This window comes from Miniopterus schreibersii (genome assembly GCF_964146895.1).
Source record: "Miniopterus schreibersii genome assembly, chromosome: 4".
NCBI lineage: Eukaryota > Metazoa > Chordata > Mammalia > Chiroptera > Miniopteridae > Miniopterus > Miniopterus schreibersii.
The window spans coordinates 81,016,136-81,042,772 of NC_138105.1; the positions used below are offsets into that span (position 1 = coordinate 81,016,136).

A 26,637-nucleotide genomic window follows, 5' to 3' on the forward strand; every position below is an offset into this window, starting at 1 on the left:
GGTTGGGAGGGTATTCAGAAAAAGGTGATTTAAAGAGATGGGTAGGGTCCAAGCATGTCTGTTGGGACAGGGGAGGTCAGCGCCTTGGAGGTGCCCGGAGGTCACAGAATCATTGGCAAGGCCCCTCTGTGACAGCCCTCCCTCCTTTCCAGATGGTAAGCCAGTGGAAGTGGACCCTCACCACATCCTCATCGAAGACCCTGATGGCTCATGCACCCTCATCCTGGACAACCTGACTGGTGTTGACTCTGGCCAGTACATGTGCTTTGCGGCCAGTGCTGCCGGCAATGCCAGCACCCTGGGCAAGATCCTGGTGCAAGGTGAGCCTGGGAGGGAGGTTGGATGTTGGGCACCCCAACTACACCCACCACAGCAGCCCCCAAGGGGGTGCAGGCATTTGGATGGAGCTGACCCAGGTCTGGGGGCTCACTGGTTGGAGTTGGGGTGGGGTCCTTCACATTATGCTATCTCTCTCTTTTTGTCTCTCAATATTCCTCTCCCCATCTTTTATCTCTGTCTCTGTCTTTGTCTCTGTGTCTCTCTCCATCCCTCTCTGTCTCTGTCTCTGTCTCTGTCTCTCTCTGTGTCTCTCCCTTTCTCCTCCCTACTCCATGGCCCCACAGTCCCCCCACGGTTTGTGAGCAAGATCCGGGCGGTGCCTTTTGTGGAAGGAGAGGATACCCAGGTCACCTGCACCATCGAAGGTGTCCCACACCCTCAGATCAGGTGGGCTAGGTGAACAAGGGGGGTGGGCCTGCCCTGGGGCCAGCACTTTTGCCTCTAGATCGAGGGTGGGCAGCATGTTCACTATGCTGGGGTGGGCTAGACAAGCTCAGCCTTCAGATGGGACGTGGGTATTGGGGCTGCGGCGTGTTCTGACACAGCCCTAGCTGCAGCAAGGAGGGCATTGCCAGGCTGGACTTTGGGCGGGTGGCATTTAAAAGGGTGGGCGCTGTAAGAACACCCAGATCTGTGGGACTGGTGAGGGCGGATCATGAGCACAGGGGTCTTTGGAGAGGCCCCACCTGACCACCAGGGCTGACTTCAGGTGGTACAAGAATGGGGCCCTGCTGACCCCTGGCGGCAAATACCGGACCCTGAGTGAACCACGCAGTGGCCTGCTCGTCCTGGAGATCCGGGAGGCCAGCAAGGAGGACCTGGGCCACTATGAATGTGAGGTGAGGAGGGAAGATGCAGGGAAATGGTGGGGGCTTGCCTTGGGGACACAACCTTGTTATGACCACCCATAACCCGTGATGATAGAGGGGACACCAAGGCCTGCAGGGTCCATGATGGAACACTAAGTCCACTGTCACCCACCATCCATGACGAGCTAACAGGACTCCATAAAGGAGGCACTGAGTAGAGTCTGCTCTGTCCTTCACGGTCCAGGGAAAGTGTGTGCAGGCTGTGGCCTCCTTCATGATGATGCTGCTGGCAGCCTGGGGTGGGCCTGGAGGGATCTGGCCTCCATGTCAGGCCCCAGGAAAGCAAATTATCCCAGGTCAGCTTGGGCCTTGTCAGTTCAATTCGATCACTACTGGCCACAGATAGTGACTTAAATTTAAGTCAGTTAAAGTTAACTCTAGGTAAAGATTCAGTCCCATTTCAAGTGTTCAGGACCTACATAGTTGCTAAGTGGGACAATGGACATAGAGTGTCCCTACCACCACAGAAGCCATGGGCAGTGTTGGGTCCTTGTGGGGACATGGTGGTTGGTCTGGGACCCTGTGGCCAGGCTTTAGGGCTCTGGGACACAGCTGCGGTGGGCCTCCCATTCTCTAGCCAGTCCTTACATCCCCAAAGAGGTGAGTTAGGCTCTTTGGGCTCTTAAGTGACCTCTGCTGTCTGTCCCTGCAGCTGGTGAACCAGCTGGGCTCGATACGAGGCGGTGTGGATCTGTGCCTACAGGGCCCAGCATTGCAGGCCAGGGAACAGCGCCACCGCGAGCACGTCGCCATGGTGGAAGGTAGGTGCAACCACTGAAGGTCTCTACCTGACTGGATTCTCCATGCATCTGGGTGGGGCTGGGTGGGGTGAAACCATCAGTCCTTCCAATCAGGGTGCACTCCCTGGAGAAGAGGCACTGGGGGCCATATAGGGGCTGCAGAAGCCCCCAACTAGAATAGCAGGCGTGTGGGACAGTGGATGATGGGCCATAAACCCAGAACCCGGGCAAGGCTGGAGGGGCAACTCTAGGGTTGGGGGCCCAGGCCCTACTCACCACCCCTGGGGAATAAGTGTATAGAAAGGGCAGACCTGGGCCTGGGCAGCCTGCCAGGCAGTGGGCAGCAAGTCCTCATGGGAGGGCGGGTAGGGACAGTAGGTGGGACAACTCCACCTAAGAGGGGGCCCCTGCCAAGTGCAGAGTACATGCTGCTGGGTTCCAGCTTGGCTCCCAGGAGAGGGAGCAGGTGCCAGGGTTCTGGTTCCTCCATACCAGGCAGGCTGTCCATGTTGAGCATAGGTATCCCTGGCCTGGGGCTGCCCCTGGTTCAAGGAGGGGAAGAGGAGGACCAGACGCCGAATGAGCCTCATTTGGGAAAGGTGTGCTCCTGGCAGGAGATGAAGGGCAGGGAGGTGCCTCGTTCCTCCACTGACACATACTGTGGTTCCAGGGTCCCAGCTGGGTCTGGCTGAGGATGGCCAGGATGGGGAGGAGGGCAGCAGGCATCTGTCCTGGGCCTGCTCAGTCTGAGAGAGCAGCCTTGTGTGGCTCACAGAGCAGGCTGCCACCCTGGGGAGAGCTTCTCCCAGTCTGAGCTGCCCTACCTGGAAGGGGCTGTCTGGGGAAGGTGGTGAGCCTCCCATCCTTGGAGACATGCAAGTACAGGCTGGGCCAACACCTGGTGCAACTCCTATAGTAGGACAAGTTGAAATATATGTCCTACCAAATTATGAAAGTTGGCTTCTGTGATCCTTGGGCCACTGGATCCAGTCCCCCCCTGGACCCAGCGTCTGGGGGCCACTGCCTGGATCCTCATAGAGTCGGACCACCTAGTGTTCAGATCTTGGCCTCAGGGCCTTTGAGCCTCTCTAGGGCCCTCACAGAGACCCATCTTTTCCTCATGGGCAAGGGTCCTGGTTCCTCATCCCCCAGAGGGCTGCCTACGCTGGCCAAGCCAGTTCCCACTGGAGGCCCCAGGGGTATCTGTGGCCCCTCTGCTTCCTGCTGGGTGACATCTGAAGGGGACGTGCTGAGCAGGGGCCTCAGTGCTCCCTCTTGGCTGGTGATAATCGCGTTCTACAGAGCCATTCACTTCGCTGTCAAGATGGATCTCTCTGTCAATGTTCCATGACCGGCCACTGGGGCCAGAAACAGTGCTGTGCCTCACTCAGGGAGATGGCCGGTCCTCACAGACCCTGGAGTTGGAGCCTGCCACCTCCGGCTTCCTAACCCTGTCCTGCTGCTTTATTGTTAACCTGGTGGCCCCGCAGCCAGCTGGCCCTGTGGGGTGGGCATTGCCCCCTCGCTTGTGAAACTGCACTGGGCTGGCAGTCCTGCTTCGCATGGCTGCACCCCTCCCATGGTCGCCAGTACTCACCAGGGCCCTGGGCCTGTCAGGCGACAGTTAGGTCAGGAACAAAGCCATCCAGGGGTGCCAGGCCAGCACTCCCCAGAGCAGCAGGATGGGCCCTAGGCAGGGAGGATGAGAGACAGAGTCCTGGTTCCCCCACTGCTCTGCTCACAGGATCTGGCCTGGAGGCAGCCAGTGGGCTGGCTCTCTCTGGGTCCAGCTTAGACTAAACACATGGCATTTTGTCTGACCTATTCTCTCCCAGTGGGCTGCCCTCTCTCCAGGAAGCAGCTTGCACAAACACACACATGCATGCACACACACATACACACATGTGTGCACATGCACAGTAAATGTGACTCCCAAGTGCCACACAGACACAGCTAGTACATTTAATTCACATGCACATTTAAAGCCTTACTGTATGTGGGACTGCAGCAAAGCAGAAAATCCACAGACCAGGAGCTGGAAGGCTGTGTGCCCTGCCACTTGGTTTTTGAGCCTCCCCTTCAATTTTGCCACAGGATGGTGAGAGGAGATGTTGAAATTTGAGGGTGCTGGTAGCTGGTGGAATCCTTGCTGTCCAGCTGGGCAAGACTGGGTGGGACATCTCTGTGCCAAGCCCAAGCCTGCCCAGAAGCTGCAGAAAAAGAGGCCTTAAGAAGGTTGGGCATAACCGCTGCCTAGTCCCTGTCTCTGGGACTTGGGTCCTCCATCCTAAGATGGGAACCACAGGCCCTGTCCTGCTGGTTCTAGGGAGGAGGAAAGCTAGGTGCTCTATGGGAAGACCTAGGTTTCCCAGTTTACCCAGAGTTCAGACCCTGCCCAGGCATCTGCAGGCTGCTTCCGATGGGACTTTGTGGTCTCCTGCCTTATGTGCCTCTTCCAGGACTCCAGTCATTCTCTCCTAGAGACATCTTTGGTCTTTAGGATTTTTTTAAAAAATGAGCATCAGCCATCCTGGTTCTAGCTTGGCTGCCTGATCACTGTGCAGCCACAGACTATTCCTTCCCTCTCTCTAGGCCTTAGTTTCTATGTCTGAAAAGTAGGACTTTAGGCCTGACAGATTCCCAGGAATCCCTCAGCACATAGCTGAAGGAGAAGCTGGGATTTCTGAGTGGGCAGCCTAGGAAAGGCCCTTACTCTGCCTGAAACTCCTGCAAGACCCTCAAGAGGGACAGGGGTCCTGCCCTCATGTGGCATTGTTGTCATACCACTCAAAGCAGACATGATCACCATTTCAAAGATGAGGGAACTGGAGCTCTAAGCTGAGACAGTTGTTACAGGGGCACATGGCCAGGCAGGGCTTGGATCCAGTGCTTCTAAGCTGAGCGGGCTACTACACAGCCATGCCACTTAGATAGCTCAGCCCTAAGTGCTGACTGATCTGTAACCCTCGCTATTCCGACTGTTTTCTTTGTAGTCACTGAGCAGGAGACTAAAGTCCCCAAGAAAACCGTCATCATGTAAGTGCAGGCGTGTTTCTAACCTTCCTTCTGACTGCAGTGCCACCTGCATGCCCACTAACCTGCCTGGACCTTGCCCGTGTGCTCTGGCCACCTGCTTGCCTGGCTGCTTGTCCTCACAGCCTTTGCTCACCACACAGACTTCCAGCACCTTGCAGATATTCCCAGGGAGTTGACCTTCCCCTGGGACCTTGGCTACCTTTGCACTTCAGAGCTTTCTCTTCCAGGGCCTCAGAACTCTCTCCATGGCTGCACTGCCTCAGGAGGATAGGTTTACTCTGCACACTTCACAGTGTCTCACCCAGGGCTTGGACCCAGAATCACACCAGTTAGGGTAGATCTGGGATCGACAGCTGTGTCCTGGTGGGCTAGAGGCATATTTCTCCCCTTCAACACCCTGGGATCTAGGGCATTGCTGTCCAACAGAATTTTCTGTGGTAATGGAAATATTACATATTTATAGTGTCTACTATAGCAGCCACTAGCTGCATGTAACTACCGGGCATTTAAAATGTGTCTAGTGGAACTGAAGAACTGAATTTTAAATTTAATTTTCACTAATTTGGCTTTAATTAAAATAGTGTAACCATAGTAGACAGCACAGCTCTAGGGCCCTTAAATGTCTCCAAGTCCAACCCTCACATTTGGAAGATGGGGAAACTAAGGTTAAGGGAAGAGAGGAGGATTTCTCAGGGTGGCTCATGATTAGAAGCCAACTAAGAACCCATTTCCCCAGTGCCACACCCACTGTCCTCTTTCATCCTTCTTGCCTTCAAGGCTGAGAAAAAAGCCACATGGTTGTTGATAATTAAATAACAAGAGGTTCAGAGCTAGTTGAATGCACAGAAGGTGGGATTGGTTTTGACCTGGACAATCTGGAAGGACTTCCAATAGGACATGTGTCCAGTGGGTGTGGTGGAAGAGCTTGCAAAAGCCAGGAGGCAAGAAAGACTATCATTTCCTAAGGCCAGGTGACTGAGAACTCCAGGATGGGCAACCTCTTAGTTCCCCATGGGCCTCAGACCTCTTAAAGGGCCTACAATTGGTCATGTTGCTAGAGAATCCATCTGTAGACATTTTGATAAGATCCTGGGTTAAGCCTTCCTTGACTTCCCTCCTCTTTCTACAAAGGAGGTCACTACCCCACAGATGGGGCTCCCTGGGGCAGCAGTAAGCACTCCATTCCTGGAGGTATGCAACTATTCTGGATCTTTACACAGATCAACTCTCCATTTCATCCATGAGGGGAGCATTGTTATTATTCACATTTAATGGATGACTCATGGAGGAGCAGAGATGAAGCCAGGTAGCCCCATAGAGGAGACACCAGAGAGGACTCATGCCAATGGGAGGCTAGACACCTAGACTACAGGCACCTGAAGCCCATTGTATTCCAGGCTCATGGAGGTAGCAGCCTTCATCCCGCAAGGAGTATACCCCTTCAGCTTGAGGAGTGGAGAGAGGCAACTGCTTGACACACAGCATGCCCCCTACCAGGGGCACACCACACAGTGAGGGGTACGGGGGAGCCAGGGATATGAAAAAGAAACTGGCTTGGAGAGACACTGCCACCTGGAAGCCCCACATGCTGTGCCAATGGCCTCACCTCAGAGCAGGTTGCCCACATATCCTCATGGAAGCAGCAGTGAGCCCAGTAGTGGGAGTGGCATTTTATTATTTTTATTTTTTGTTAATCCTCACCCAAGGATATTTTTCCCATTAATTTTTAGAGAGTGGAAGGGAGGGAGAGTGGGGTGGGGAGGGAGAGAGAGAAACATCGATGTGATAGAGGCACATTGATTGATTGGTTGCCTCCTGCATGTGCCCCGATCAGGGCCGGGGATTGAACCTGCAACCCAGGTATGTGCCCTTGACTGGGAATCGATCCCTCGACCCTTTGGGTCATGGGCTGACGCTCCAACCACTGAGCCACACCAGCTCAGTGGAGTGATCCAGCTTCCCAGTTCCACTTGACCCACTGTCCTTTCTTAGGCAGTATGAGGCCAGCAGTTGGGACCTGTCCCAGGTTCCCCTGATGTTCAGGCAGGCTTTGACCTCTGGGCCTGGGTGTGAGGCAAGAAGGCAGGCCTTCAGCCCCGAGTAGGCTGACTCCAAGCCTCCCTTTCTCAATTAAATGGAGATAGCATTTCCCCTTTGTCAGGTGGGGCTGGGGGAGGCAGGACCTCTAATTGCTCTGCACCCTGAGGTGTGGCCACACATCTCTGTGCCCATGCCTGGGGGTAACTGCTCCTGAATGGAGCCCTGAGTTAGGCAAAAGCAAGCTGGAGAGAGACAATGTCTTAGTCAAGGCAGGCAGCTGACAGCAACATGCCAAGTCCCCCTGCCTGAGCCCAAGAGGAAAGGCAGGTCCTGGTGCCCAGGAGAGCTGTTACTCAGCCCGTTACTGCTCCCTGCCTGCTATTCATTTCACCCTCAGCACCCAGCCAGCTCAGGGCACTGGACAGCAGAGGAGGGCCTGGCTGACTAGTGGACTTCTGACTCTTGGTCCTGAGCAAGTTTTGAGCCTCTTTTAGCATTGTCCACTCCTGTAAAAGGGGGTCAGACCCATCCCCCAATGCTGCTGCAGAGTCCCCGGTCAGCACCCCATGTACACCCACATGTAACTGGCCTTGGATTCTACCTCTTCTCCTCCCACCTCACTCCATTTTGGAAGATGGAGCCCAGGAAGGGAAAGAGTTTGTCTGAGGTCACAAAGCCTATGACAGCAGAGCCACACCCAAGACCAAGTGTCTTTGCCCAGCCTCACGCCACCAGACAGAGGCCAGGAACACAGGCTGCAGGTCAGGGCTCTGACAGCCTTCTCACACCTGTACCTGCGGCATCAACTGCCCAGTCTATCCCTAACTCAAGATCACTGAGGTACCTGCCCTCTGAGAGTTTGCTGGGGCAGCCCCCCCCCCCCAATGATACAAAGAACAAAACACTGGTGAGATGGAAAGGAGGGCTGTGGGGCAGTGTCCTTGTACCCTGGCCATTAGCTCTGCGAGGAGGCCTGGCATCTCAGCTCTAAAGAGGAAATACTGACCCACAGGGAAATTGCAATACTGACCCACAGGCACATTGCAAACTGGACTTGGTCTGAGGTTTGGAGGCACCTGTGTGATGCAGATGCCTCAACTCTTGTTTTGCGGTCTGCATACCAGTCTGTGATTGACCAGATGAGACTTTGTGTTTGTTTCTTTGGTTGTCTGGCTGGGGGTTCCAGAGACTGGGCTCAAGTGCATGTGTAGGAGCTTATGCAGTTTCACCATTTGCTTGCTGGTACATTAACCTGATCTCTCACAGTGGCCGTGAATGTGCTGATGGCATGGGTGGCAAGCCAGGCTGCGGGTCTCTGTGCCATCTCCTCTTGGCCCTCTCCCTGCAGAGAGGAGACCATCACCACCGTGGTGAAGAGCCCCCGTGGCCGCCTCCAGTCCCCCAGCAAGTCTCCCTCCCTCTCACCTTCCCGCCACCCTGCCAGTCCACCCAGGTCAGGCCCCTCAGCCCCTGAGCTGCTGTACTCGCCTGGGACTGGCCAACACCGCAGGCCAGGGGCGGAGCCAGGCAGGAGGCCCACTGTACCCACCCTGTATGTGACAGAGCCTGGAGCCCACAGGTCGGCCCTGCCCAGGGGCACTGGGACCCCACCCAAGTGGGTGGAGGTTGAGGAGACCATCGAAGTCCAGGTGAAGAAAACAGGCTCAAGGGGTGCATCTCCAGCTAGAGAGGTGCCTGGCAGCTTGGCGGGGCATCTCTTCACGCTGCCTGGAGGGACCCCTGGAGGAGACCCCAACACAAACAACTCCAACAACAAGCTGCTGGCCCAGGAGCCCCTGACCCAGGGCAGAGTCTTCTGTGTGGACACCAGGCTGGAGACTCCTGAGCTGTCCCCTCCTGGGGCCACAGAAGAGGAGGCCCCCCTGGAGGTTCAGGATGGGAGAGGTGTCTACCTGGGCGCCGATGACCTTTGGGGCTGTGACCCCAAGATCCTCACACATGATGGCCATGCACTGACGCTGGCTGACCTGGAGGATTACATGCCCCAGGAAGGGGAGACCTTCGGCTGCAGCAGCCCCACGCCCAGTGCTTCCGATGACCCACCCTGCGAGGTCTCAGTGCTCCAGAGAGAGATCAGCGAGCCCACTGTGGGACGGCCCGTCCTGCTCAACGTGTGGCGCCCACCAGGTCCCCGAGGCCCACCTGGCTTCTTCAGCTGCTTGCCCCAGGAAACAGCTCTGTCGAGGCCCCAGGTCTTCGGCCCTGCTGGTGTCTCCTGCATGCGGGAGGCCGGGGCTAGGGGTACCACGTCCTGGAAGCCATCCTTCTGCACCCAAGTCCATCACTCTGTGGACAGTAGCCAGAGCAGCTTCAAAACAGAGGTTTCTACCCATACGGTCAGCTTTGGGACAGTGGGTGAGACAGTCACCCTGCACATTCGACCTGACGGGGATGAGGGCCCCGGCCCCTCTCAGGGCTGAGGCTGCGACCCTTGGGCACAGGCAACTGGGGGTTGAGACACTAAGTCTCTGAGCCAAGATACTGCTGACAGGGCTGCATGGAAGCAGCAGAAAGAGGCATGTAGGACCCTGCCTGGTACCTTCACAGCTGTCTTGGGTTTTGGGCTCAGGAGAGAGGCCTGAAGCCAGCACCTCAGGACATGTGCTCTGACCTTCCCCTTGCTCTCTAGCAACTCGGGACTGCAGCTGCCTGTCCTCGCACCCAGTTGTTTCCTACCTCACAGCTGAGGACACTGTACACACAGCTATAACCCAGATTACCGAGAGCTGTGGGGGAGCAACAGGTAGACTAGCTCTAGGCTGTGGCCTCCCCCCTCTGTGACGGCACACCCCTGCCCCATGCCCAGGCTGCCCCCACCTCAGTTGGGGCTTCCCTGAGGGCACATCTTCCCCATGGACACTTCTCAGCCTCCAGGAAGGCCCACTGGGGCACCCTCTGCAGACTTCCCGGGCCCTCCCTGCAGAGTGGGCTCGGGTCTGTGGGTGGGAAGCAGCCTCCGTTAGTTGATTCCATGATGATAATAAACTGGCTCCCGCACCCTGTATTCTGCTCCTTCTTGCTTCTTCCAGTGGCTCTGGCATCTTGGGCAATAGGGGCCCTCTAGGCCTGGCCCTGGGGACCAACAAGTGGACAGCCCAGGCCCCCTCTGCTGGCAGCCATGGGTGGGTCCTGGCCATCCTGAGGTCCCTGGGTGGAGGCCGGGCAGCTCACCTGACCAGCCACCTAACACTTGAGCTGTGGGGCTGGTTGCAGGTACACATGTGTGACTGCCCATAGTGGTTGCTCCCAGCCTGCCATGGGTAAGCAAGCCTTCCTGCCCCCCTGTGCAGCCAGGCTGTTGTCAGGACAGACAACAGGGGTGTGATGGGTGTGGGGTCCTCCTTGGAGTGGGAAAGGAAGGGTGGGTGCCCTAATGCTGGAGAGGGTCCTGGGCAGGGGAGGGCTCTAGGCAGGGGGACCTGCTGGGAATGGAGCAGTGGGCATGACGGCATACCTGTCAGACCACAGTGATGCCACCTGGGGCTGGCAGCCAGGTGGAGGAAGGGGCTGCACCCAAGGCTGAGGGCAGGGGGAGTCTGGTGGTTCCCTCGGGAAGAGGTGAGTGCTGCATTGGAAGCCAGGGCAGGGGCCAGGTGAGGGTGCAGTGACCTGGGCCCAGCCAGGCTACACTTGGAGGGAAGGGCAGATAGGCCCTTGGGTGCAGTCCTATCCTGGGTGGGGGACAGGGTCTGCTATGGGAGGGCAGTAAGGAAGCCCACCCCATGTACCCCAGGCCCCTTATATAGGCTTCTCCATATTGTGGGGCTGGGTCCACTGGGCCTGCAGTCCAGAATTGAGCCACGAGGGAAGCCAGCGAAGGATGAAGGGATGGCAAGAGCTGAGCCTGAGGGGCAGACGGGGCACAAGGCAGGTGTCCGGGCTCAGCTGCCCCTGAGGAGGTGATGTTCTCCTGAAGGCATTTGAGCACCCAGGAGTAGAAAGGCTCTGTGCTCACTGTCCTGAGCACCATCTCTATCCATTTCCAGGCCCCTTTCTCTTTCAGGGGCTTCTACCTCCTGCCCCTCCTGAGAGAGGTGTGGTGGGTGGGTGGAGCAGGTGGCGGGGGAGGGCAGCCTAGTCGGCTTACCTGGGCATCTCTGAGGACTGAGATGGGTTTCCTGAAGCCCCTCCTCTGGGCCCAGGCCATGCCTCACCCCTACAGGCTGATGCACTTTTCCCATAGGTGCTGTTGTCCCACCCCCAGCTGCCCTGGAGCAAGTGGACCAGATCACATCTGTCCAGAGGACACTGGTGGGCCCTGAGGCTCCAGGAACCTCTGCAAGGGACCACACTGGCCTGGGCCCCAGGGGGCCACTTGCTCTCCAGGAGGCCAGCCCGCAGCTCCTGGGCACTGAGGCTGCAGATGAATCTGGTGAGGCCCAGGGGCAGGCTCACTGCAAACTACCACCTGCTCCCAGAACCCCCTCCTCTGTGCTGACCCCAACTTTGGTCATCATGGGTGCTTATCCTATGGGAGTGAACTGGCAGAACCCTGGGGACCCAGATATCACTGGGGTCCTTGTATTGGGGGTCCTGGGCAAGGCCCGCCTCTCACTCAGGCTATCACCCCATATATGAAACTAGGCAGAGTGTAGTTCAGGGAGGTTCTGCCTACCCTGAGCACATCTGTCCTGGGTATCAGAGGCCTCCTGGGTCAGATCCTCAGCAGATAGCCTGCGCACCCTGTGCCCCAGGGCAGGAGAGGAGGAAGGGGGAACTAGGGGAGAAAGAGGAGAGGGAGGAGGGAGACATCTTGCCCCTGACAAATTAATCCCCAAGGATGCTGCTGAGGGGTCCCTCTCCACAGAGGCTGCTGCATCCCTTTGTGGGATAGGGTGTGGGGGGAGGTAGGCAGCCAAAGGGCTAGGACAGGAGGGTGCCCTGGAGGTGCACATGTGTGGCAGGAGTCCCAGGTTTGGGGGCATGGACCCTGCGCCCCTGCTCTGCCTGTGCTCCCACCCTCTGGTCCCTGGAGGGTAACACGGGGGCATGTCATTGGGGACAGCTCCCAGCTGCATCCCAAGCTCTGGCTCAGTAGGCCCTGGCCTCTCACCAACGGAATCCGGGAAGGAACCTCAGTCTCTCCCTCATGGAAGCCAGGATCAGGACTCAGGGGCTCCCGCCCCAGCTCACATACGCACAGTGCCCATCAGGTAATGTCCCTGGCACACTGGGTGGGGCATTCTACAAGGGAACATCTGGGGGCGGGGCAGGAGGAGTAAGAAGTAGGCTCACAGCACCCCAGGACACTCCTCATCAGCGCCACCCTAGCCAAAGGGCACTACAAGGAGGAGAGGCCACTCCGGGGCGAGAGGTGTTAAGGGAGCCCCTCCACTAGGGCTGGGGCCCCGGTCTTTACACACCTTCCCAGTCTGCTGCAGCCCCGGGTGGGGGTGGGGCAGGGACCCATCTTACCACAAGGGTCAGTGCCCACCCCTAGAAGTGGATGGCTGGACAGACAACTCACCCCACTGCATGGTCCCAGGCTGGAGAGCGCGGCCTGGCCAGGGACAGAGGCCACTGAGCTCTGGGATGTCTGCAGCCACGTGTTCACAGAGACCATGCACCAAACCTATGTGTACCAGGCCAGAGACGTGGGTGCCGCAGCAAGTAGGCTATGTGTGTGCCCACTGTTGAATGGGGGACACTTGCATGGAGGGGCTATCCAATGTGTGCCAGCCCTGCTGTGGCCGGCCCCTGCTGCCCCATTCCCTGGGTACCCTCAGAGGGGCATCACGGGGAGGGGAGGGCAGGCAGCAGTGAACTAGATGTCCTTTCTGCAGCCTAAGTTAGCATGCTCTGCGTGCCCTGCCCTCAGAGAGCTGGGGTTCAAGCAGGAGAGACAGTGCTTAGAAGCACTTCCTAACAATCAGGAGCCTGGGTGGAATCAGGAGGGGGTCACCTTCACTTGGGAGGCAGGTGGGCTGTGTCACTCTGGGGGTATCTCAGGGCCTTGACATACCTGGAGCACCCAGATGAGCCTGGGGTCTCTGCCAGCCCACCGGGGGGGTCTCAGTGATGCAGGCCCCAGCTCAGACTCAGTGCAGTGTGGGCTGCAATGGGTGGCTGGGCTGTACAACCTGGACTTCTCCCCACGGTTTCCCTCCCCACCCGCAGGCCCCCCGTCCATGCAGGTCACCATCGAGGACGTGCAGGCACAGGGGGGCAGCACAGCGAAATTTCAGGCGGTCATCGAGGGCAACCCGCAGCCCACAGTGACCTGGTATAAGGTAGGGACCTGGTTGGGGTGGAGGCCCTGTGTCTGGAGGGGGAGTGTGTGAAATACTCACTGAACACAGTGTGTCACTCACTGAAGGTGGGGTGGGTCCCAGTGCTGGATCCCAGGGGTGGGCTGATGGTTGCCCACCCACCTGTGCCTCCAGGACAGCGTCCAGTTGGTAGACAGTACACGGCTCAGCCAGCAGCAAGAAGGGACAACCTACTCCCTGGTGCTGAGGAATGTGGCCCAGCACGATGCCGGTGTGTACACCTGCCTGGCCCAAAATGCTGGTGGCCAGGTGCTGTGCAAGGCAGAGCTGCTGGTGCATGGAGGTGAGTCGGGGGACCCTTCCCAGGTGCCAGTCCAGGCTCCCTGAAGAAGTGGGGTCCTGCAGGCGCCCACATGCTTGGGCACTGCCCTGGCTGATACTAGAGTTGGGGGACAGAGGGAGGGGGTGGTGATCTTTGTCCACACTGACAGCTGACTGCTCCCTGACTATAGAGGACAGCAAGCTGGACTCAGAGAAGCAAAGCTATCGGAGAAAACTGCACACTTTCTACGAAGTCAAGGAAGAGATTGGGAGGTATCTCCCTCAGCCCAGCCCCAGGAGCCCCACCCCCCAGCCCCTGCCCAGTCCCCCAACCCTAGCCTCCCAGAGTTCCCAGCCCTAGAACCTCTGGCCCCACCCCCTGGAACCCTGCCCTCTGGAGCCCTGGTCACCCAGAAACCCTTGCCTCCTGAGAACCCCACTTCTCAGAGACCACCCCTTAGTACTTTCTGGACCCCCAGGAACCCTGTCCACCCCCCAGGCCCTGCTCTCTCAGAATCCTCACCTCTCAGGAATCCTGCCCACCTATCAACTGCTACTCCACCCTTTGGGAGCTCCCATTTCCTGGAAGGACCAATCCCCCATCCCAGTACCCTCTTATCCTCAGGAGGCCCCAATCTCAGGAACCCTACCTCGAGGGAGCCCTTGCCTCCCCAGTACCCACTCCTCCCTGCCCCTGCCCTTCCGGAATCCCTGCCTGCCAGGAACCCCCAGCCACCTCCCTGGAGCCCAGTCTCAGGAGTCCAGCATGGGCTCCCCTCTTCCTAGAGGTGTGTTCGGCTTCGTGAAGAGGGTGCAGCACAAGGGCAACCAGATGTCCTGCGCTGCAAAGTTCATCCCCCTGCGGAGCAAGACGCGCACCCAGGCTTACCGGGAGCGAGACGTGCTGGCAGAGCTGAGCCACCCATTGGTTACCAGGCTGCTGGACCAGTTTGAGACTCGTAAAACTCTCATCCTTGTCCTGGAGCTGTATCCAGTCCTCAGCCCCAAGAGTAGGAGAGGGTGCATGCCTCAGGAGAGCAGGGGTCCACAGGGTGTGCGGGGCCTGTGGTCCTGATGTCCTCGGCCCTGCTTTCCTAGTGGGGCAGCCAGCTGGGCCTCCCATGCTGTGATGCTGTGACTAACCAGCCCAAGCACGGCCCTCTCATAGCTCACTGCCCCTTCAGCCGGGAATGTGGGCAGGGTTGCGTCCAGAGACATGCCTGGGCCCTTCCCATGCTCCATGTGGACTCTCCCCAGCAGATCAGACTGCTTAAATGGCAGCCTCAGGCCCCAAGCACTGGCGCTCCCACATTGCCCACTCAGGGAGGGGCATACCCCTTCCCTGCTCCCTCTGGATCTCACCCCATCACTTACTGCCCAGCCGAGAGTCTCTGGGTGTCACATGTACTCACCATACCCCCACCAGTCAGCGACCCCTGCCCCTGCAGGGGGTGGGGGCTCTATACAGAGAATAGAGGATGCCTCTACTCCATCTCTGCTCCTGGCTACTGGCCTCAGCTCCTTTCCTCAAGGTCTGTGTCCCACACACCCTCCTCAACCTGGAGGACCCACTTCCCCAGCATGGACCCCCCACCCCAAGATAAGACTTGCCATGGGGTGTGGAGCTGGGTGGGTTCCAGACCCCAGAGCTTTCCTTGACCTGAGCCCCAGGTGCTCATCAGAGGAACTACTGGACCGCCTGTTCAAGAAGAGCGTGGTGACAGAAGCTGAGGTGACTTTGCAGCCTGAGCTGTCTGCCCAACCAATAGGCTTGCAAACATACCCTTCCAGGCCCCCTACTCCCCCTGCCCTGACCACCTGCCCCAGCGGACACAGCCTCCCCTCTCGCACAGTGTGCCCCAGCTCAGAGACTGTTTGGGGGTCTCCAGGGCCTCACAAAGTGTCACAGCTCCTTAGTCAACTCTCAAAGACCTTCTGGCTGGGGCTCACACACTTCCCCCTCCGAGCCTGTACCTGGCCAGTGGGCCAACCCTCACGTGCTCCTGAAACATCAAGCTTCCTGCTTTGCCCAAAACCTCCCCACCTTCAGGGCCCAGAGGAGTCCCCATGCCCAGGCAACGTGGGCTCTGGGACACTTTGTATGCACTGCCTGTGGGACTGTCCCCGGTCTAGAGGAGCAGGGCAGGGAGGAAAGAAAAGAAGGTCAAGGCTGGCTATCTCACCTGAGCCATGGCCTTTGCCACCGTAGGTCAAGGTCTACATCCAGCAGCTGGTGGAGGGGTTGCACTACCTGCACAGCCACAGGATCCTCCACCTGGACATAAAGGTACTTGTCCCACCTCCCATGTACCCCAGAGCCCCTGGAGGGGCAGATGGGAGCCTGAAGCCTACAAGCACAGGCCCACTACTTCCAGTTTTCCTGTCAGGATTTACTCAGTTTTGGGGACGAGGAGCGCACTACTTTACCAGCAGTCCCTTCAGGGGTGTGGCTCTGGTAGAGCATAGGCTGTCCCCAAATGGTACTAAACCTGCCCCCAGGGCAGCCCACTGCCCCCCACCCCCGCTGGCCTCTTCATCTCCATGGGACTCCCTAGTTCCTCCCCAACCTGGCAGCCCAAGGAGTCCCCTCCTTAGGTTGAGGCCTCACCCACTCATGGCTCTGCCCAACAGCCCCCCAACATCCTGATGGTGCATCCTGCTCGGGAAGACATTAAAATCTGCGACTTTGGCTTTGCCCAAAAAATCACCTCAGCAGAGCCAAAGTATAGCAAGTACGGGTCCCCTGAGTTTGTGTCCCCTGAGATCATCGAGCAGACTCCTGTGAGCGAGGCCTCTGACATCTGGTGAGTGGGTGGGCCCCCAGGGACAAAGCCACCATGCCAGCCCATCCTCCTGCTCTAAGCTTTCCCTCCTCTTGCAGCTCCCATCCCCCTCACGCCCCTCACCTGTGGGCCAGGCCTGGGGTGACTCACAGGTGTGGTTTTGTTTCCACAGGGCTATGGGGGTCATCTCCTACCTCAGGTGAGCAGACCCTGCCCTGTCTCCTCAGAAGCCAATCCCAGCCCCCGCTGCGCAGGCCCTTGGGAGGTCACAGGCACCGCTTGCCCTCCCCAGATCAGAGACCTGAGACCCAAGGAACAACTAGTTTGGAAACAAACAGTGGGCCAGCTCTGATAAGAGGCTTTGGCCCAGGGCTTTTCACACATACCCTGTACCAGAGGAGCTCTTCTGGGTCGTGGGTCGTGAGGCACAGTGCTGAGCTGTTTCTCCAAAGGGTCTGGCTGGTTTGTACAGAGGTCCTTCATAGCAGTTACTGCTGCCCCGAGGAGGATGCTGGTGTGTAGACTGAGCCTGAGTCTCCCCTACAGGTGGAGCCCTGCTTCCAGCCTCAGGCCAAGGCCTGGTGCCCACCCCGGGCTAACCCTTGGTCTCTATTCCGGGCTGAGCCCAGATTCCCACCCTAGGCTGAGCCTGGATATCTGGGCAAGTCTGAGACACTTGCTGGGATTCTGAGGGCACTGAGAGGCCATCCCAGTAAGGGCTCCACCTACCAACCCCATGCGACCCAGAAATCTGGGGTCATGCCTGAGTGCCCGACACTCATTGTGCTTTCAGCTTAACCTGCTCATCCCCATTTGCCGGTGAGAGTGACCGTGCAACCCTCCTGAATGTGCTGGAGGGGCGAGTGTCCTGGAGCAGCCCCGTGGCTGCACACCTCAGCCAGGACGCTCAGGACTTTATCAAGGCTGCCCTGCAGAGAGCCCCGGAGTGAGTGTACATGCCCTCTTCTCCTCCCCCATAACCTGTTCAGGGGACCAGATGACCCCTGGCCTGACCCCTGGCTTGGTCTCCCCACAGGAACCGGCCCAGTGCAGCTCAGTGCCTTGCCCACCCCTGGTTCCTGGTGAGTAGGCTGAATCTGGCAGGCCTGGCAAACAGGGAGGAAAACTGAGACCAAGAGGGGTGGGCCTATCTGGCCCTAGGGCCAGGGTGTCCCCTGATGTGGCTTTCTCACCTGGACCCCCCAGAAGTCCCTGCCCGCAGAGGAGGCCCACTTCATCAACACCAAGCAACTCAAGTTCCTCCTGGCCCGGAGCCGCTGGCAGGTAAGCCAAACAGCAGTGAGGGGCAGACGCCAGGGGCACAGTGGGAGGGGGAGGAAGGGGGCGGGTGCAGTGGGGGTGGGGCGAGGCACGCAGGGGCCTGGAGGCAGGCGGGGAAGCTAGGCAGTCTAGGCTCCGGGGCTGGCTGTGCTCAGGGAGGCAGGGGCCCGGCATCCTTCTTTCAGGATCTGCATTCCCTGGGCTGTCAGGACAAGGTGGGGCCGCACATGCTTCCAGTCGGGGCAGGGACACCGCCACAGAGTCCTGGGGTGTAGCGAATGAGGACATGGGCTTTTAACGCCCCCATCTCCTGGGCCCCCCATCTGGGCGCACCAGCTGACGCCCCTTGTCCCCACGCCTCCAGCGCTCCCTGATGAGCTACAAGTCCATCCTGGTGATGCGCTCCATCCCAGAGCTGCTCCAGGGCCCACCCGACAGCCCGTCTCTCGGAGTGGCCCGGCACCTGCGCGGCGACGCCAGCGCCTCCTCCAGCAGCTCCTCGTCGTCCGACAACGAGCTGGCGCCCTTCGCCCGGGCCAAGTCGCTGCCTCCCTCTCCGGTGACGCACTCCCCGCTCATGCACCCCCGGGGATTCCTGCGGCCCTCTGCCAGCCTGCCGGAGGAGACGGAGGCCTGTGCTCCCCTCGAGGCGGCCCCTCTGCCTGAGCCGCCTGCGGGTGCAGAGCCCCCGGCCGCGCCGGGCTGCGTGCCCCGGCAGAGCGTCATCCGCAGCCTGTTCTACCAGCAGGCGGGCCAGAGCGCGGAGCGCGGCGCCCCGGCCGCGGGCGGCAGGCGGGTCCCGGCGCGGCGCAGGCACCTGCTCAAGGGCGGCTACTTCGCCAGCACCCTGCCAGGCCTGCGGGAGCCGCTGCTGGAGTACCGCGCGCTCGAGGAGGAGGCGGCCCGAGAGGAGCAGGCGGCTCTGATGGCCAAGGCGCCCTCCTTCGAGACTTCCCTGCGGCCGCCCAGCGCCCGCGCCCGCGCCCCCGGAGGCCCCGGCCGCAGCCGGTCGCTGGACATCGACTGCCCCTCCTCAGAGGCCTGCCCTGAGGTGCAGAGTCCCTCACCCACCCTCTGGGGCCTCCACGCTGAAACGGGAGCGCAGAGACTGCCCAGCGAGGTGGAAGGTGCCACAGAAATGGAGTCTCCAAAAGGGCGGAGACTATTTTCATCTGCTGGTGGAGATCCTTGCCTTGCTGAGCAAGAGGGGTCCTCCCAGGACAGCTGTGGGGGGCAGCCAGCTCCTTTTTGTCACCCCCAGGGGCGTCCTGCCATCGGGAAGGGCTGTGATTTCCCTGGGGCTGTTTCACCCCAAACTCCTGGCTCCTTTCCTCCAGGGCACTGCCTGGAGGCTCTCTTGGCAACCCCGAGCCCCTTCCTCTCCAGGGAGCTCCAGGATTCCTCCTCCCCAGCACGAGCAAGCCTCCAGTCAGGCTCTAAGATGGGGCTGGAGGCCACCCTTTACCCTGGGAGGCCCAGTTCCTCCAGGTCTCCAGGACCAGCCTCCCCATCTGGCATGGAGTCCAGCACCTCCCTGGACACAGAGGATCTAGCTCAGGAGACAGAGGGCCAGTCCCAGTCTGAGCCCAGCCCACTTCAGCCTCAGGAGCAGGCAACCTCACGAAAGTTCTCCCTTGGACACCATGGAGGTTATGCGGGGGTGGCCGGCTATGGCACCTTTGCATTTGGGGGGGATGCGGGAGGGATGCTGGGACAGGGGCCCCTGTGGGCCAGGATGGCCTGGGCCACCTCTCAATCCTTGGAGGAACAGGATGAAACAGAGGCCCAGAGCCCACTCCCCCAGGCCAGTGTGGTACCCCTGCTGGAGGGCAGCAGGGACAGGGGATCCCAGGTGTCTCTGGTACAGATCCAGGACCTGTCAGGGGACATGGAGGCAGCAGACACCATATCTCTGGATATATCGGAGGTGGAGCCTGCCTACCTCAACCTGAAGGACCTGTATGATATCAAGTACCTTCCATTTGAGTTCATGATCTTCAGGAAGATGCCCAAGCCAGAGCCGCCACCATCCCCGGGGTCAGAGGCCAGTGAGGAGCTGGCTGAGCTCCCAGAGGCCACGTGGTCCTGGCAGGGCATGCTGGGCCTGCCTGGCAGCCTGGAGATCAGAGAGGAGCTGGAGGACAGGGAGGCCCCCTTGCTCAGGGAGGCAGGTGGCAGCAGGAAGCACAAGTTGTCACCCCCCTCCAGAGGTCTCCTGCGCTTTCCTGGGAGGCATTCCCTGCTGGAGGAGCCTGTGGAACTGGGGCTGCGCCAGAGGGTGAAGGCCTCAATGGCCCATATCTCCAGTGTCCTCAGGGGCAGACCTCAAGGTGACTCTCCTACCCCCACCATGGAGGTTTCTGGGCCCGGCTGTATGTGCCCCCTCTGTTCCTTGGGGCATCTTGTACTCATGCCCAGGAATCACAGCTCAGGAGCCCACCTGAGGCAGGAAGCCCTCCCTACCCCTTCCTGTCCTGTGCTGCCCACACCCCAGGCACACAGAGGCTTCTGTTCCCAAGGTCACCTTCTTGGCTTTGTTCCCTCCCCTGTGCATCTGAGACCTAGTGTTGGGACTTGGAGCAACTGCAGGGGTTACACCCTTGTGGAGAGGATCCCAACAGGGCCAGTCTTCCTGACCCCTGACACTCACTGACCCCAGACCTCAGCCAGGCCTTTTGGGCACCTGCACCCCTGAGCTGCTAACTTTATCTGCCTGAGGTGCCCCCCCCCCCCAGGATGGACAGATGCTGACAGACTGGGAGGGGGGGTGGCCTCCACAGCAGATTTAGTTTGTTTCCAAAAAAAACACATCCCTGGGATCTGGGCTTTTCTGCCACATGGGAATCTGGCAGTGGGTAGTAGGTGGCCCCAGAGTCCTCCTCCCATGCTCCTGGTGACAGTGCCAGGCAGCTGACTGCCCAAAGGAGCCAGCCTCTTGGTGTGACCTCCTTGGTCCTGTCCTCCCTGCAGGTCCAGAGAAGGAGGGGCCTCCCAGGAAAAAGGCAAACCTAGCTTCCTTCCGGCTATCAGGTCTGAAGAGCAGAGACCAAGGTGAATGTGCTGTCTGGGGTTGGGTCCCCCTGCTATCCAGGGGACCACAGTGCCCAAACCAGCAGGAGGGCAAGCTTAAACCCACAGTGACTTGAGCTCAGATGGGGGTGCTCCGGCTCCCTGGCTGTCAGGACTGAGCAGTCCTAGAGGACTTCCTGGAGGAGGTGCTAGAGTTAAAGATCAGCTGGGTGAGGGTGGGGTTCTCTCTAGTATCCCCACCTGGGGCTTTGTGCTCTTTGGTCTGGGATCATCTCTGAGGCTTGGTCCAACCTCCCTTCTGTAGCGCCATCCTTCCTAAGGGAGCTTGCAGATGAGACAGTAGTCCTGGGCCAGTCTGTGACTCTTGCCTGCCAGGTGTCCGCCCAACCAGCTGCACAGGCCACCTGGAATAAAGGTAAGGAGCCATCCTGGTGTCAGGGAGGGGGTGGGAAAGTGGGAGGGTGTGCTCCTTGAGGTCATGGCTGTCAACTTACAGAGGGAAACTGAGGCCCAGACAGTGTTTGGGGCCTGGGTGTTTTGAGCAGGCTCCTAGGCTCGCTCTATCCCGATGCAGATGGAGTCCTCCTAGAGAGCAGTGCCCGCCTCCTCATCTCTTCCACACTAAAAAATTTCCATCTTCTGACCATCCTGGTGGTGACCACTGAGGACCTAGGCGTGTACACATGCAGCGTGCATAATGCGCTGGGCACCGCAGTCACCACAGCTGTCCTCCGGAAGGCAGGTGTGTGGGCCTCGCCAGGCCATCTCATTGGGGACTGGGAGAGGGGCTACTCCAGGCTATCATCTCCTCCCTGCGGTTTCCAATGGGGCAGGCAGGCCTAGCTCTTAGGCCCCCAGCCTGATCCCTAGAGGGGGCCAGCCCTCAGTGGCCAACCTTAGGGGCCCTGCTTCACCACTCAGCCAAGCTGAGGCATCTTTGACTAGAACTTGGGGTGGGCAGGGGCCTGCAAATGAGGGCCATTCTATGGGGTTCCTGAGCATACACCAGATGAAGAAAGCCTGTGGTCAGGCAGGCAGATACCTCCTAAGCCTCGGCCCAGAGAGGAACTGGGTCTCTCTACCAGGCAGTACTGAAATGAGACCCTGGAATCTATGGAACCAGGGGAAGGTGGGCTCAGGGCCTAGCAGTAGGGTGCAGGGGTGGGGTCAGGGGCTCAGAGCTGCCCCTGGGAGCCCACCTGAGACCCCTGACTCTGGGCCCTGCAGAGCGCCCTTTGTCCTCCCCGCGTCCAGACATCGGGGAGGTGTATACTGATGGGGTACTGCTGGTCTGGAAGCCCATGGAGTCCTATGGCCCTGTGACCTACATTGTGCAGTGCAGCCTGGAAGGTAGGGCTGTGCCTGTGCGGCTTCCTGGGGGGCCTGGTGGCTAGTGGGGGGTGGGTGCAGGAAGCACCTGGCCACTCAGTGCTTCTGGGCACCCATGGGGGAAGTACCTGGCCACGCTGCAATCCTGAAGACCCATCAGGGAAGCTTTGGGCCTCTCTGCACCCCTGGACAGCCTTACTTGGGGACAGGTCTCTCCACCCTGGACTCTAGAGTGGGAAGGCCTGGGGCTACCCCTCACCCACTCTGTGTGGCCAGGTGGCAGCTGGATCACGCTGGCCTCAGACATCTTTGATTGCTGCTACCTGGCCAGCAAGCTTTCACGGGGCGGTGTGTATACTTTTCGGACCGCGTGCGTCAGCAAGGCCGGCATGGGTCCCTACAGCAGCCCCTCGGAGCAGGTCCACCTGGGAGGGCCCCGCCACCTCGGTGAGCCTCTGCAGGACCTAGCGGGCGTTGGGTGGTGGTCCCTTTGGAATTGCCCTGCCACTTCGCCAAGACACATACATTCACTGGGAAGGTTTGTTCTAGCTACTATGCTGCCCTTCCCCATTCCCAATGGTCCAAGGAATGAGAGGCCAAGTGTGGGTTTAAAGGGTGCCAGGGAAGGGGTGGTAGAAGACAAGGTTGGGGAGCTGGGGCTAGGGGGAGTCACTGGCTTTCCTTCCCACAGCCTCTGAGGAGAGCTGCCCTGCACTGCCAGCCCAGCCGCTCCCCAGCGCGCAGACCTTCGCCTTCCAGACACAGATCCGAAGGTGCAGCGGCCTCCCCAACCAGCATCTGCACCCCCTCCTTCCCTGCTGGGCTTCCTCCCTGCTGCTCTGAGACTGGGAAAGGGCTGCAGGAGGGCGTGTGGGGGACAGGATGGGTCCTCAGGATCCTGGCCTGTGCCTCCTCACCAGGGGCCGCTTCAGCGTGGTGCGGCAGTGCCGGGAGAAGGCCAGCGGACGTGTGCTGGCCGCCAAGATCATCCCCTACCGCCCAGAGGACAGGACGGCCGTGCTTCAAGAGTACGAGGCCCTCAAGGGCCTGCGCAACCCGCACTTGGCCCAGCTGCAGGCCGCGTACCTCAGCCCCCGGCACCTGGTTCTCATCTTGGAGCTGTGCTCTGGGCCTGAGCTGCTCCCCTGCCTGGCTGAGCGGTGAGGAGCTGCCTGGCCCGGATGCTGGGCTGGGGGAGGTGGGGCACTGGGCCTGAGGCTCACTTCCTTGCTCAGGAACAATGGCTCAGCCCTGCACAGAAGGGGGCTCAGTAGAAAATGGACAAAGCAGAGCCCTTTCTCATGTGCTCCCAGGGCCTCCTACTCCGAATCGGAGGTGAAGGACTACCTGTGGCAGATCTTGAGTGCCACCCAGTACCTTCATGCACAACGCATCCTGCATCTGGACCTCAGGTCCGAGAACATGATCGTCACCGAGTACAACCTGCTCAAGGTGGTCGACTTGGGGAATGCCCAGAGCCTCACCCAGGAAAGGGTCCTGCCCTCAGAGAGGTTCAAAGACTACGTGGAGACCATGGGTGCGTGGGGTAGGGAGTGGGCCAGGAGCGAGTCCCTCCTGTGGTCCTGCATCCAGCCTCCTCCACTGCAGATACCCAGACTCTCACCTGTGCACCCCTCTCCCCCAGCCCCAGAGCTCCTGGAGGGCCAGGGTGCCGTCCCGCAGACTGACATCTGGGCCATCGGTGTGACAGCGTTCATAATGTGAGCCCTCTGCACAGCGGTGTCTGGGGGCAGGGTGGGGGGGAGGTATACTGGATCCATGAGGATGACTTCAGATCCCCATGAGACCTGAGTCCTCGACCCTGTTCCCACTCAGGCTGAGCGCAGAGTACCCCGTGAGCAGTGAGGGCACGCGAGACATGCAGAAAGGCCTGCGCAAAGGGCTCATCTTGCTGAGTCGCTGCTACCCAGGGCTGTCCGGGGGAGCTGTGGCCTTCCTTCAGAGCACACTGTGTGCACATCCCTGGTAAGGGGGCCCTGTCCCTCACCCCCCACCCCACCCCAACCACCCATCCTGCCCATCCCCCTCTGCCCGGCACCTGCCAGAGCAGGCTGACCTTCCCCCCCCACACCACCCTCCATGCTCCAGGGGCCGGCCGAGCGCATCCAGCTGCCTGCAGTGCCCTTGGCTGACCGAGGAGGGCCCAGCCTGCTCCCAGCCCTCTGCCGTGACCTTCCCCACTGTGCGTCTGCGCGCCTTTGTGCGTGAGCGTGAGAAGAGGCGGGCGCTGCTGTACAAGAAGCACAACCTGGCCCAGTTGTGCTGAGTGCTTGGCCCTGCGGGGGGGGGGGGGGGGGGGGGGGAATCTCACTGCTAGGCCGCACACTGGGCTTGGTTTCCACACACTGTATATGCACAGACATGCCAATAAAAACCAGAACCACATGAGGCATCTTCTGTTTCACACTTTTGTTTTGGGGAGGAAAGTGAGGGCCCTGCATCTTCCTGGGGTTTGGGGGACCATCCATTTAGCAGAACTGCCCTTCCTTGGTTCATGGATTGAAAGAGCCTATCAGGGCAGCCTCACCAGAGGTGACCAGCTTACAAACAGAAGCCCCTTCTGTCCCATGCAATCTGACACGATTGGTCTCTCAGCCTCAACCCACCTGCCAGCCTCTGAAGCATTTCCACTGGAACTCCTGAGCTCCAAGGTGCATAGATTGAATGGTCCCCATGGTAACCTGACCTGGTCCTCCATGATAAGCCACTGCAGCCCTTTTTTGGTTTGAGGCAGAAGAAACCTGGTGAATGACCAGCCAGGCTACCCAGAGGGAGTTGAGAGGTGGGCTCAGAGCTGGGGAAGGTGTCATAGAAGCTGAAGAAGCCTGAGCCATACTCACAACCCCCCCCCAATCCTGCCAGAGGTTCCAGCTGCCCACAAGGGGAATTCTGTTTGGGAAGAGTGTGTGGTCCTGAGGTTGCATGAGCATGTGCTAACTTGTTTGCTCTCCACCAGCTCCAACTCTATGTGCTGTTAGGAATGTTCTCCCGCAAACACCGGTGCTTCCTTCAGAGGCAGTCCACCACGCCCAGGGACTATGTCTGAGCTCTCTGCTGCGGAGTCCTCCCACGGGGCACCTTCCTGTACCCTGGCCACTCCTGTTCAGATGCACAGTGAGCACCCCTCCAGGCTCAGCCCTCATGGTGCCCTGTGGCACCTGCATCTGGGCCTACTCCTTCCTCTCCATCACATGCTTATATCCGCAGCTCGCCATATCCACAGCAAGCTTGGCTCTGTATGCTGGAACCAGGTGAGACTTACCTCCTTGTCTTTGGGGGATGCATTTCTTTGATGACTTCCTCTGTACTGTGTGCTGGGATGACTTGCTCTTGTCCAATCCTGTAGAGATCAAATTCTGCAGGTTGAGCAGAGCTCTGACACTTGCTGGGGCTGTACAGAGGCAATGGGTCTTCCAGATCCTCCAGGAGCTCAGCTTTCCTGAGTCTATGCTGGGTTGGTCTTGCTTCCCTGGAAGTCCAACTTTCCTTGTTCGTTCTGCCTCAGTACCCTTACAAGTGCTTCTTGTGAACCGGTTAGTGACTTCCTTAGGACTCGCCCTGGTAACATCGTATAGCATGGGCTATGCCACATCATCACTCATTCCTCCCATGACTCTCCTCTCCAGCTCCAGAAAAGCAGCAAAACCTGGTGGGCAACACCAGGACCAGCTGCAATGACTAACAATCCACTGCCCTGACACTGACCAATCAGTGGAAAACAGGAGCACACCTAGAAAACTGCTGAAACCCTTCCTGAGACCTCCCCTAAGATTCTCACCTGTAAGAGAAAGATAAAAGCCTCAAGACAAAGGACCCAGCGAGAGCTCTCATTCCCAGGAGCACACCCACGCCTTTCCCCCACCCATTCTTCTCCCACCAGCATGCATCTCCTAAGCGCTAAGGGACCCCACTAGGCTTGCAACCAGGGCAGCAATGGGCAGCAGCAGCTCATCTCAGACAACCCCCATGAACCTGTCCCCCAGGACTCCCTTTTGACTTCTCAGTGAGCCAAAGCAGCCTGGCCTAGGTTCATTTCCTCAGCCTGCCCTTATTTCAGTCCCCAGCTTTAATGTCCTCTAAAAATTCACCTGGACTCATGTTGTGCAATTTTTCCTGCAGGAAGTCAAGAACCCACACACTACCAGCTAGCCCTAGGCAGACCCACCAAGTAACATTAGTGTAGAGGACACCCACTGGTAGCGTGGAAGACACCCAGTGATAGTACTGGAGACATCCACTGCCAGTGCAGGGGACACCCAGTGGTAATGTGGGAGATACCACTGGTGGTGCAGGAGGCACCTGTTGCTAGTGTTGGAGCCACTCACTGCTTGTTGGGACACATCCTTGTAGCTTTTCGCCACTCTGAGGTATCAGCTCCATGGGCAGGATCTTTTCTGTTTACTGTGGCCCATGGTGCCCAGAAAAGTGAGGTGTTACCACATGGTTGACTGGCTCAGCAGGTAAAACGTGGAAAGTACATTCAGCATGTATGTGGATGGTCAACTAAGCTCATTTCTTCTGTCACCTGGTGATGGATGGCTGAACAGTCCATCCCAAACATCCCGGTTTGGCAACAGGACCATTTGGGCTAGAGGCAATCCATAACCAGCAGACAGTA

At 59.0% G+C, this 26,637-nt stretch overlaps 2 protein-coding genes across 2 annotated transcripts in view; both read left to right on the forward strand.

The window, feature by feature from the left end:
* Nucleotides 1-10,048, forward strand: part of OBSCN (obscurin, cytoskeletal calmodulin and titin-interacting RhoGEF) — a 132,000-nt gene extending 121,952 nt beyond the window's left edge. Inside the window, exons 83-88 of the mRNA XM_081134596.1 lie at nucleotides 153-320; nucleotides 624-726; nucleotides 1,049-1,178; nucleotides 1,861-1,969; nucleotides 4,942-4,984; nucleotides 8,373-10,048. Of these exons, the coding sequence (XP_080990722.1) occupies nucleotides 153-320; nucleotides 624-726; nucleotides 1,049-1,178; nucleotides 1,861-1,969; nucleotides 4,942-4,984; nucleotides 8,373-9,465 (1,646 nt within the window). The 3' untranslated portion in view covers nucleotides 9,466-10,048. The remainder of the gene's footprint in view (nucleotides 1-152; nucleotides 321-623; nucleotides 727-1,048; nucleotides 1,179-1,860; nucleotides 1,970-4,941; nucleotides 4,985-8,372) is intronic.
* LOC308556338 (obscurin-like) lies at nucleotides 9,665-24,410 on the forward strand (the record flags this gene model as incomplete). Its single annotated transcript, XM_081135484.1, has 27 exons — nucleotides 9,665-9,788; nucleotides 11,229-11,417; nucleotides 12,051-12,198; nucleotides 12,531-12,655; nucleotides 13,163-13,275; nucleotides 13,429-13,597; nucleotides 13,767-13,848; nucleotides 14,362-14,562; nucleotides 15,247-15,307; nucleotides 15,785-15,862; nucleotides 16,207-16,379; nucleotides 16,531-16,557; nucleotides 17,152-17,304; nucleotides 17,395-17,440; nucleotides 17,565-17,642; nucleotides 18,004-19,969; nucleotides 20,610-20,690; nucleotides 20,974-21,084; nucleotides 21,244-21,411; nucleotides 21,897-22,019; nucleotides 22,275-22,445; nucleotides 22,690-22,771; nucleotides 22,919-23,158; nucleotides 23,312-23,535; nucleotides 23,644-23,719; nucleotides 23,835-23,984; nucleotides 24,108-24,410. Coding segments are annotated over 27 exons (5,337 nt in total), but the record flags the coding sequence as incomplete, so codon positions are not given.
* Nucleotides 24,411-26,637: the final 2,227 nt, after the last annotated feature.